The 11,920-nt window shown below is 33.4% G+C and overlaps 2 protein-coding genes across 2 annotated transcripts; one reads left to right on the top strand and one right to left on the bottom strand.

The window, feature by feature from the left end:
* Positions 1 to 4,188: 4,188 nt before the first annotated feature.
* On the bottom strand, positions 4,189 to 8,781 carry LOC142638033 (expansin-B3-like). Its single transcript, XM_075812022.1, has 4 exons — positions 8,405 to 8,781; positions 7,531 to 7,828; positions 5,999 to 6,128; positions 4,189 to 4,817 (listed from the first exon to the last, which is right to left on the bottom strand). The coding sequence occupies exons 1-4, from the start codon at positions 8,577 to 8,579 to the stop codon at positions 4,620 to 4,622; spliced, it is 801 nt and encodes a 266-aa protein (XP_075668137.1). The 5' UTR covers positions 8,580 to 8,781; the 3' UTR covers positions 4,189 to 4,619.
* A 2,426-nt stretch (positions 8,782 to 11,207) lies between these two features.
* Positions 11,208 to 11,920, top strand: LOC142639880 (putative mitochondrial protein AtMg00310). The gene is made up of 2 exons (XM_075814016.1): positions 11,208 to 11,409; positions 11,484 to 11,920. The coding sequence occupies exons 1-2, from the start codon at positions 11,208 to 11,210 to the stop codon at positions 11,918 to 11,920; spliced, it is 639 nt and encodes a 212-aa protein (XP_075670131.1).

Below are 11,920 nucleotides of genomic sequence, written 5' to 3' on the forward strand. Positions count from 1 at the left end.
CAAAAAATGAGCATCAACAATGATTAGCCATTACCTCTATATATTAAGAGGATTCAAAAAGTTAGTTATGACTTTAGAAAATGTCATAAGTACTCTTAATCTAATTAGATAATCATTATTTTTTAAAAATAAAAAAATAGGGTTAAAATTGTAATTCAACAAAATTTAAAATAAAATAAAACTACCTAAGAAACTTTTTTTCCTAAAAAATAGCACATTCTCTATTTAAATATAACTCATTTACGTTTGCTACATTTTTTTCCTAAAAACTAGCACACAAACCTAGCAGTTTACTCAATTTCAAATTCTAAATTTTAGTTTATTAAAAATCCCTTCATGTGTATTCTCATTAACAATAGATAAATTCAAATGGGTAGCTCTTTCATATTGGCCATGACATTATTAAGATACGAGTAATGAGTATATTTAGCTAGCACATATAAACTTATAAATAAGTCTATGCTTGAATTGTTTTGTATCAAGTCTAATAGCTCACGAGCTTGTTCGTGAACAAATTTTTTTTTGCTTGGGTTTGACTTGTTTATTAATCTAGCTTAAAATTAAGACTCAAGCTAGGCTTATTTAAACAAACAAACATGAACGAGCTTTTTATCAAGCCGAATCCGAATTGTTCATAAACGGCTTAGTTCATTTACAACCCAACATGTGAGCCATTATTCTTGGTTTTATTTAAGGGAATGCCAATAGCAGTTGGGTCCCATAGACAGTTAAGGCATTATTTCCACTTGGCCGTACTTGTTAGATTGAATATTGAGGGAGAGAATTGGTAGACATAACAAATTAACCTAATTGTTAGTGATAAGTAACAAATTTACCTAATGGTCAATGATAAGTAAAAAAATCTAAATAAAATTTGTAACTGAAATGCTATTGTCCATAGTATTTTCATAACAAATTTTAAGTGACAAATTGTTACTGATTGTTACTAGTGGGGAAAAAAATGATTTTAATGGTAAGTTTAAATTAGAACCAATGACAACTTATCACCTAAAATTTGTTGTGCAAATCTCATTGTTCTTTCCTTTCCTGCCCCCTCGTCCTAGCTAGTCCTCTCTGGTTCGGATGGTCATTCAATGTTTTGAACACCCTGAATCTGTAGCTATCAGGTTTATAAGATTGCTAAAAGAAGAAGTTGGCCTGAGGAACATGATTACTTGGTGAATGATATATCATTTCACATAAAAGGGTTCAAATTGCAGACAAATACAAGAAAGATTTCATTGCCAAGCATGCATATCACGTTTCCGAAAATTTGAAATCGAATTGTTGTTTAGTACCTAATTGTCAAAATGATTTAAAAAATTAATAGCAACATCAAGAGTTTTAATTACATTTTTTTAAGGAAAGACTTATGATTGTAATCATTGGCTGGTTGACGATGGTAGAGATGATTGGAGGAATTCTATCATATCTATGGAATCAAAACACAACACAACACAAGACATTTCACATGTGATGACACAAGTGATGGGCCAATTTAATGGTGGTCACAACTTGTGAAGAAAGCTTTAAAAATCTGTGTGCATGTGACTGATTATGTAATCCACATCAATCCTGCAATTAAATTAGAATCACTGACAATCTTTGGCTCGTGGGATCCCCAAACTTGTGGAGCTTTTACTTTTTTTTTTTTTTTTTTATATATAATAATAATAATAAATTTCTGGCGTCCAAAAGATATATAAGAATAGAATGCCTAAAATTAAGGTGCGATTAGGTACTGTTGTTTAAATAATAGTTTTCAGTATTTAAATAACAATAACACTTTTGACATATATTTCTATAACACTCAAATACGTATTTCCACAATATTGAAAACTAAACAACAATACTTAAACACTGCTATCAAACAGACCCTAAATTCTCTCAACCACAACGGGTTATCTACTTGTAGTCAAATAATTCATGTCATCGCAAGGATTTGCTAGGTGCATTGGTACTCGTCTTCTTAATATACTTAAAAATTCAACCAAATCAAGTAAGGAAAGTGCCTACTCATGAGTCATGACCATTCGAGATAATTATATAAATTTTCAAGATTTGTTTCGTACATAAGGTATTTGCATTTGAGCCAATTTCCATTCGGATTTTGTAAATAATTATACATTATTGTGTTATCAAGCCATCTTAGCTCAGCCAATAGAGCGCATGGCTTTTAACCACGTGGTCGTGGGTTTGACTCCCAACTCTCTTAATTAGTTTATTCATTTTTTTATTATTAGTTTGAGCTTTGAAAATGAATTTTGTCATTACCAAAAATAAAGGCACTTAGTTCACAGATGGCGCTCTCTTGATTAATTTATTCATTTTATTATTATTAGTTTGAGCTTTGAAATGAATTTTTTCATTACAAAAAATTAAGGCACTTAGATGAGCCTTCAACCATGTGGTCGTGGGTTTGATTCCCATAGACGACGCTCTCTTGATTAATTTATTAATTTTATTATTATTATTTTGAGCTTTAAAAATGAATTTTGTCATTACAAAAAATAAAGGCACTTAGTTGAGCCTTCAACCATGTGGTCATGGGTTTGATTCCCATAAACGGCGCTCTCTTGATTAATTAATTTATTTTATTATTATGAGTTTGTGCTATGAAATGAATTTTTTTCATTACAAAAAATAAAGGCTCTTAGTTGAGCCTTCAAGCAGAAGTGAGAAGAGAGTTGTGGTTGGCTCATCCAACAAAATTTCTAGCAAAGTTTGCATTAGGGGTTGGTTGTGAGGTTTGAATCTAAACGTGTAAGGAGGATTAATTGTGGTTGGGAGGGCATTTGAGCATGTGGGTTTTTGGTTTTGAATGGAATACTTGGGAGATCAAGGTGGTTTTGGTTTTGGACGAAGGAAAAAGAGAAGAAGAAGAGCGTGTTTTTTCTCAAACCTTGAAAGACCTGAGTTTTTAGTATTTTGTGAAAGTTTTTGTTTAAATCATTGATCTTTGACAGAGGCTTTGGCCTTGGCCTTGGCCTTGAGTATTAAAAAGTTTTTTTTTTTAACTTGGGTTCTAGATCCTAGGGGCGGCTCAAGAAATTTTGAGGCTTAAGGCGATATATTTAAATGAGGTTTTTTTTTTTTTTTTTGTTATTACTTAAATAATATTTAACTAGTTTTTAATATCATAATTTTTTTCATAACAGAAATCCATTCTTTTTATCTTGAAATATGTGGGTTTTTTTTTCTTCTTCTGTTGAAGAAATACTAAAGTTATAACAAATTTGACTACAAAAAACTTACAAATGATGTATCAATGAATGTGATTAGTGACACTTCAAGAAAATAATAAACAAGTATTTGAGCAAATGATGATAGAGATATCATAAATTTTACAACATAAGGCTTATAAAGATATATCACCAATCACAAAAAGTAATTTAAAAATGCATTTTATAGATTGTTGATATTCACAAATCATATTAATTGTCACATCAATTTGTAAAGGTTTTGAAGTAAAATTTATAGTATTTCTAACATTTTCCTATCTGAATTATTTCTTGTAATTAGTGACACATATTTGTAAGCCTTATGTATTTAAAATTGTATTTTCTCTAGCATTACTAAATTCTTTGAGACTTCTTAAAAGTAGAGGAAAAATGTAAAACTAATTTTTTCCCTATATCTCAAAAAAAAAATTTTAAAAATATATTTCAATTTTTACCCCGAAATTTGGGGGTCTTTCTCTAGTAAGGAGTCTAGGCGATGGCCTAAGTGGCCTAGGCCTAGGGTCGGCCCTGCTAGATCTAGTTCCGAGTTTTGCTTTTAGCGTTCTTGACTGAAAGTATAAAAACTACTACAATTCTTATAAATATCACTTTTAGATCTTGATTTTTTTTTTCCTGTTTTTTATGGTGAAATGAGAGAGGTGTGTTACCTCAAGTAGGTTAAATGATAACTTTTAAACCACGGGTAGATTTTGTTAAAGCCGGCCAAAACATAAGTGAGTTTAATGCAATTACTCATTCATTTTATTATTATAAATTTGAGCTTTGAAATGAATTTTATCATTACGAAAAATAAAGGCACTTAGTTGAGCCTTCAATGAATTTTTGACCTTTTAGTTTTGATACAATCATCTTCATGAAACCATGCAAATAGGAAATAGCTAGGAGCCAAAATATAATAAAAAAAACAAAGGAAATAACTTCAGTAAATAGTGTGTAAGACTGTAAGTACACCAATATCTTGAATGGTTTGCTTATTTTGCAAAATAACAGCAGAAACAAATGCTGCATTCAACGGTCCAAATTCGTTAAAAACTACAGACCCACAAATACGATCACAAACTCTCACACCAACTGACCAACAACATATAAAAACTAAAAAACGCTCTCTCTCCTTTGGAGAGGGCTACACATCTACACGGTTAAAACACACTACGAAAGTAAAGAAAAAAGAAAAGAGCATTGGATGCCAAAAGATGCACTCCAACGGCTAATTTTCTTTCAAAAAGAACAAGACCAAACAGACAACGGTTACTTTTTTGGTCATGGGGACTAGGGGTGGGGGGGGGGGGGGTGTGGAGATCGAGCCTTTCTTGGCATTAAAAGTGCTCAAGAATGTGATTATTGTTTTATCTCCCAGCTTGTCAAAACACCATTAAATTAGGAGAAGAAATTTAGGCGAGAGGTGTATGTGGCTTTTGGTGACCAATTACTTGGAATGACATCTTTGGCGGAGAGAACTTTTCCTGTTGATAGTGTTGATAGCTTTACAGAAAATGGCCCCTTTATGGGTCCTCCAGTAATGCACCAGTTTGCACCCCATACATGATTCATCGGCAGCCACTCAGTAGAACCTCCCTGCCCACATAAAGATAGAAGAGATTAAATTTTATTTTATCTTTTATAATTATTGAATTGATCTGTTTTTATTAGTATATAATAAAAATAGTATCAACAGTTGCTCTAATCACGACTTACACTTTTAATGTATTGTGAAAAAAATTATGTCCAAAACATTTTCCTTCAGATTTTCGAAACTTGATTAGGCCATAATATTAAAAATAAAAAATAAAAAATAAAAAAAAAGTTTGGCTTCAAAAGATGAGGGGCATAGTATGCAATATGTACACACATTTGTCGAGGAAAAAGAAAATGGAGCTGTTTATTTTTACAGAGTACGTATCTTCTATCGAGGCTGGTCAACAGTCTGGCTATAAAATTGTAACAATGGCAGAAAAATATCATTTCGAACATGCTTAGAACGTGACTTTTAAGATCGTGGCCCCTATCCATTTCACATGTTTTGATTTAAGACTCAAGTGAATGGTTGAATGGAAGCCAAAATAAAGAACAATAAAGAAGGCTAAAATGTGCTTTTGAGCACATTGCACATTGGCCCCATCAACAATATCTAACTAAAAAAAAATGTGTAAAAAGGCAAGCGAATTATAACAATGTCATATGCCCCAACAACAATTTTATAATATATTTTACGTGATAAGTTGTTATTTGTTCTAATTTAAATTCATTAATAACATTAATTTTTTATCTACTAATAAAAAATTATCACAAAAAAATTATTGTTGAATTATTGTAAAAAATATTGTGAATTGTTAAACAAGGTGGCACATGATAAAGGAGCGAGACAACCGCGATATTAGGAATTGTCTACTGTTAACAAAGTGACTAAAGTAGTAAACTACCAATAATTCCATGGAATGATAATCTTTATTTGAGCGCGCTTATGCTGCACTACTTTTTAGGTAAACACTATTCACTTTAAAGTTGAAAGTTGAAAGTTGAAACATATCTATTAAGTATTAACTTCATTGATTTGAGAAGTTTATTAATCATATGCAATTTTGTGAAGCGTGAAGAGACATGCTCTTTTACTTTTACTTTTATTTTATTTTATTTTATTTTTTCTTTCTCTTTTTGTTAGGTGATCAAGTACGAAAATACTGTAGATGATGGACTATAAAAGAGGAAGGAAACAATAAACAAAGATAAAAACTTAGCAAAAGAAGAAAGATACATACTTCTCTTATATGCATTGACCCCACGTCTCCATCTCCGCCCTCAAATTCCACTAGAAGTGATAGCCAATACTCTGTCGAACCTTCATTGACATGGAAGGCAATGTTCTTTCCACGATACTTGCATGGTGTCCTATAGGTACAGAAACATTTCCCATTTATTGGAGAGTTTTTTGTATAAAGTCAAGCCAGTGTAGAGTAAAGCATAATCTTTTATGGAGAAAAAAAGAAAATGAAGCAAAAGCCTGATCTATTTATTAAAAAGAGAGAAGAAAAGAAAAGTAGAAGCAAACCCTATTCTGTAGCATACATATACTATTGTTTATCTTAAAAAGAAAATGCTAGAGTTAGAAATTTTTTTGCAAACTGTTAATGTTACAAACTTTAATAATGGGCTCAGATCAGATCTAATACATATATATATATATATATATATATATATATATATATATATATATATATATTTGCTACAACATCAATTCCGAAAGATGTTATGAAATAGTCAATTTGTGGATCATGTTTCATTACTTAGCCTTAAATCTTAAACAACTAGAAAATGAGAAATTTAATCAGTTAATTTAAGGGGGAAAAATGATGACTTAAGATAATAGAATCATAGGCAATGACTTTATGAACATGAAGACAAACTACGATGAGGTTTTTTTTTTTTTTTTTTTAATTACTGAAACTAAAGGAAGAGACATTAAGGGTCATTTGATACATGTGTTTAAAAATTGAAAATTGTTATTTGAAAACATTTATAGAAATACGTGTGGGTAAAAAAGTGTATGAAAATGCGTAAAATATCATTTAAAAACTGAAAATGATTGTTTGAAAACAGCCACCAAACACCCCCTAATTAATTATGCTATTCTTTTTGGCCGAGTAAAGATGAGGTTAATTAATTATGCTATAGTTGCAATGCAACAAGATGTGGCAATAGTCAATGCATGGAACTAAGAAAACGAGCCGGTCGCATAATCTTGGAAAAAGAAAAGGAAAATTAATGTGGTAATCTAAAGACTAATTTCCCTCATTCTCAAATTTATGATATAAAAATCACAGGTCGTGCCAAATGTTAGTTACTAGTTGGCCAGAGAAACAAGAATCAATGAAATAAAATAGTATAAATTAATTAACAAACAGATAACCGAAAAGTGACAAAACAGAGGCAGTTAAAAACTTAAAAAGTGACAAAAGTGCCAAATGTGAGTGTTTGGATTCACGTTTCCACGCCTGAGTTTTGCGTTTTCAAGTTCTCTTTTTTTTTTTTTTTTTTTTTCTGCTTCACGCGTTTAAGAGGAGACAGTTTTCACTGTTTATGTACTGTTATGTACTGTTCACAGCCGTGAATTTGGACTTTTTGCGTGAACAGTGCAGGATGCACTGTATATGGAACCCATAAATATCACTTCTCAGTCACTTTTTTATTAAAAATGGGTCTCACGGTACTATTTACACATTTAAAAATTATTTTGCTATAGTGTTTTCAGTTTTCAGCCATGAGTTCTATCCAAACAGTACAAAACACATACCTCCGGTAAAGGACTGGTAGTTCACCTCGGTTCCGGAGAGGACCTCCCTCACCGGCTATAGCCATGTGTCCAAAGGCTGCGCCACTGAGGTCAAAGTGGCGCCCACTGGAGCATCCGGGACACTCGTCTGTGACTATTATGGTCACGGCACGTCTCGAGCATATGCTCTTGTCTAGGCATCTAACCTTGTAGCATGCCCCACACCCTTCGCCATTCTTGAACAGTATTGGGCTCACTGCACCAACCCTGGCCCTCAATGGCTTCACGTCCACTAAGGACCCGTACCCACATGCCCCACCTACAAAAATAACGTACCCAATTAAATGACATTACATATATTCACCATACAAAATAAATTTGTCGGCATACACAGTTATTTACTTTTTATTTTTTTTTAAAAAGTTTTAGCTTATAATGTTTGCTCTGATTTTAGACAAAGACACCAATTAATTGTTGGTGTAGTTAAAAATTGAACCCTAAATCTCTTATTCAACCATTAAAATCTTTATTAGTTAAACTAACCGGAACATCTTTATTAGTTAAACTAACCGAAACACACATATATCGTGTAACATCATTGGACCCACCATCATTACATTCTTTGCTATAATAATAAAGTGTTCAGTCTAAGCTGAATTTAATGATTTTCTCACCTTTTGAGAACCAATTTTTTTTTTACAAGTTAGAAAAGACTATAACCAGAATGCTAATCCTACAATGCCAAAACTGATTCACTAAACTAAATTGGTAACTTGGCAAAGAAGAATTACAAGTAGGGAAAAAAAAAACCAACAAAAAGAGAATCTGAAAACCTCAAAGAAGCAACATGGGAAGTGGGAAACTAGCTAATGTGGTTGGGGTAAGTGGGACCTACCGGTGCTACCATCGCCCTCGGGGTTGCCGTACCAGGTGGCGGTGGCGGGGTACCAATGTAGGTCCGAAACACGCTTCTGAACCTGAGCTGAAACAACCAAACACTTCAACAAGAAAAACCAAATGCTAAAAAACCTGCGGCCGAAGCTACTGTGACGCAGCATTGTGTGGCTCATAAGGGACGGTGGCGCCACCAGTTCAAGCAGCTCACAATGTCAGTTTTCCGACGAGCACAAAGCCCAAGAAGAGAGCTTTTGCCGACACTTTTTTTCTGTGTAGTCTAAAGTGTGAAAGCTTGTAGTGTTTTCTTGCTTTGAAGGTTTATTATAGGAGTAATTTATAGAGCACAGGAAAAGCTATGTCCTTCTTTAATGACCTTGTGAGCCATAATTCTTGGTTTTATTTAAGGGAGATGCCATTGGCAATTGGGTCCCACAGACAGTTAAGGCGTTAATTCCGCTCGGCCGTACTTGTCATATTGAATATTGAGGGATAGAATTGGTGGACATAACAAATTTACCTAATTGTTAGTGATAAGTAACAAATTTAGCTCATGGGTAGTGATAAGTAAAAAATCTCTAAACAAATTTTGCAACTGAAATGCTATTGTCCGATGGTATTTTTACAATAAATTTTAAGGGATAAATTGTTACTAGTTGTTATTGGTGAAAAAAAAAAAAAGTAGTTTCAATGGTAAGTTTAATAGTAAGTAACAAATTTAGCTAATGGTTAGTGATAAGTAAAAAATCTCTAAACAAAATTCGTAACTGAAATGCTATTGTCCGATAGTATTTTCACAACAAATTTTAAAGGATAAATTGTTACTAGTTATTGATGAAAAAAAAAATGAAATTTCAATGGTAAGTTGAAATTAGAATCAACTACAATTTATCATGTAAGATTTTTTATAAAAATTTTATAAAAATATTATGCGCATAGCACTTTTCAGTCGGTAAAAGTTTACTAACTGAATTGTTGTTATTGTTAAATTTTTGTAGCGTTAGTCTAATGAGAAATGATAGTAGTGAGGTAAGGGTGTTTTTGGTCATTTTATGAAAATTAATGTTTCTACCGTTGGTCTTGTTCTCAATTGGGGGAAACCAAACGGCCATGTGGCATGTGTCATGTGTGAGTCCCTGAGTTTGTTGAGACTTGAGAGGAAGTGACGTCGGCAAGTGTCTGAGAAACGATATCGTTTTGTACAAATAGGTAAAAACCTTGGAAAGTGTTTCAGTACAACAACTAGGGTCAAAAATGTGAAAGGGCTTTGCAGGTTTTTGTTGACCTATTTGGTCTATTTGGTTGAGAAATGTGTATCCTCGAAATAGAAGACAATTTTCTATTTCAGCTGTTGTTTTTAATATTTCTCTTTTTCTGCAACTCAACTACCTGTAGTTTTAGACTCTTAAGGTATTTCAATTAATGTCTTAATTCTTACCTTAATGGCAAGGTTAGCTGTTAGCTTTTATTAGTTACTATTACCTTCATTAAGAAACTATGTTACAAAGCTTCTTGATTCTCAAAAAAAAAAAAAAAAAAATGTTACAAAGCTTCTCTTTCTCTCTCTTTGCCCAAATTAAAGAGGCCAAACTATAAATGGATGCATTAATTTTGGGAACAAATACTAATATAAAATTTCAATGGAAGTGTCAAAAAGATGTACTTGAGAACATTGCGGGGCTAAAGTTCTGAATTATTGGGCAATGTGTGGTCCATTGAAGCAATTTTTGTCTAGTGTTGGCATCTTGTATATATCTTATCTATTTAATTCATAAATGGACCACCCATTGGATGGACCAAATCAAAGAACTATTATTGGTATTGTCCAGATTCCAGATGAATGATCAAAGCCTCAAATATGCACAAGTGTGACATGACTCACATAAAATCAAAGATGCAAAATGCAATGTTTTCACTATAATGGTGTTGGCTGCCTCCACTAAATAATGGGCAATGCAGTATGCAGATCAGACATTGGTCTAAGAAGTTTGTTGCTTTTAGTAGGCAATTACACACTTTTGTTTGTTCCTTTGAATGTGGATGCTAAATGTGAATGATCCAAGGCCTAACAGTTCTAGAAAAAGATGGTGATTAGCATAATAGAAGGAAAATCTCCACCAATTTCGATGCCCGGGCTGTGCGTTTAAAATTTTTCTAATTTGTCTGCAAGCTCTAACAGAACATGTGAGTGACTAAGGCTGACGAATCTAATCCGTATCTTGCATTCAAACAATCAAACTTTGTATAGCTATGGTTTCCGTTTGTATTTAATCCTAAAAGTACTTGATTATTATCGACATTTCACATCAGCATATAGGGATAGGATAGGACCTAGCTGTTTCAAAATTTCTATTTTAGTCATTATATTTTGAGGTCATTGTGAATTTGATCAATACATTTTGGTATAAGTTAATTTGCTCTTTTTTTTTTTTTTTTTCAACTTGCAATCAATTTCCAATAGTGCTAGAGTGGAGGATGTGTCAAAAATTCTTGAGATCCTTGGGAAGTATGAGAGAGCTTCAAGGCAGAAAATAAATGCAAACAAAACTACAATTTTCTTTGGTGGTAATGTGACGGATTCAACTAAGGAGCAAGTGCAAAGTCTCTTGGGTGTTTCGAAAATTAAGGAGTATGAGAAATACTTGGGTTTGCCAGCCGTTGTGGGAAGACATAAAAAAGCAAGTTTCAATTATATAAAAGATCGGGTTTGGGGAAAATTGTAGGGTTGGAAGGAAAAACTTTTATCCCAAGCCAAAAAGGAGGTTTTGCTTAAAGCCGTGGTCCAAGCTATTCCAACATTTGCTATGAGTTGCTTTCGCCTCTTGGTAGGCCTTTGTCAAGACATTGAGATGCTTGCTCGTAGGTTTTGGTGGGGTCAAAAGGGGGAGCGTCGAAAAATACATTGGAAGAAATGGGTGGTGTTATGCAAACCCAAGGAAGAGGGAGGCATGGGTTTTAAAGATTTGTGCAAGTTTAATGAGGCATTCCTCACAAACAAGTGTGGAGGTTGGTTCATGATTGGCATTCTCTGTTTTATAAGGTGTTTAAAGCAAATTTTCCACATGGGTCCATTTTTGAAGCTACTGCATCCTTGGGGTCTTATGCTTGGCAAAGCATTCTGAAATCTAGGCATCTAATTGCAACGGGTGTCAGGTGGAGAATAGGAGATGGTCAGCTCATTAGACTCTTCATTGATAAGTGGTTGCCTAATGGGGTTGGAGTTATATCTTTCTCCTCGGGTGAGCTTCATCTGGAGGCCACAGTTTCTGAGCTTATCAATCAGACTTCGGGGTGGTGGAATATTCAATTGATTGACCGTTGCTTCCATCCACCTGATGCAGCCTGGATTAAAGCACTCCCACTCTGCTTGACTCCTCAGTCTGACGTGTTGATTTGGCCACTTGAAAAATCTGGAAAGTACTCAATCAAAACTGGGTACAGATTGTTGTGTGATTCCCGGAATTCTGCTGAAAATTTTCCCCAAGCTAGCCCGGGATTCTGCTGGCTTTGCGTGTGA

This window comes from Castanea sativa, chromosome 6 (assembly GCF_040712315.1).
Source record: "Castanea sativa cultivar Marrone di Chiusa Pesio chromosome 6, ASM4071231v1".
In the NCBI taxonomy this organism is placed as follows: Eukaryota; Viridiplantae; Streptophyta; class Magnoliopsida; order Fagales; family Fagaceae; genus Castanea; species Castanea sativa.

Excerpts from the sequence above, each read along its gene's own strand:
- LOC142638033 (XM_075812022.1), bottom strand. The coding sequence starts at position 8,579 with ATGAGCCACACAATGCTGCGTCACAGTAGCTTCGGCCGCAGGTTTTTT. Across the intron at positions 6,129-7,530 it reads CTACCAGTCCTTTACCGGAG|GACACCATGCAAGTATCGTG; the intron begins GTATGTGTTTTG and ends CTGTACCTATAG. Across the intron at positions 4,818-5,998 it reads GGTCAATGCATATAAGAGAA|GGAGGTTCTACTGAGTGGCT; the intron begins GTATGTATCTTT and ends TTATGTGGGCAG.
- LOC142639880 (XM_075814016.1), top strand. The coding sequence starts at position 11,208 with ATGAGTTGCTTTCGCCTCTTGGTAGGCCTTTGTCAAGACATTGAGATG. Across the intron at positions 11,410-11,483 it reads CCTCACAAACAAGTGTGGAG|CTACTGCATCCTTGGGGTCT; the intron begins GTTGGTTCATGA and ends CCATTTTTGAAG.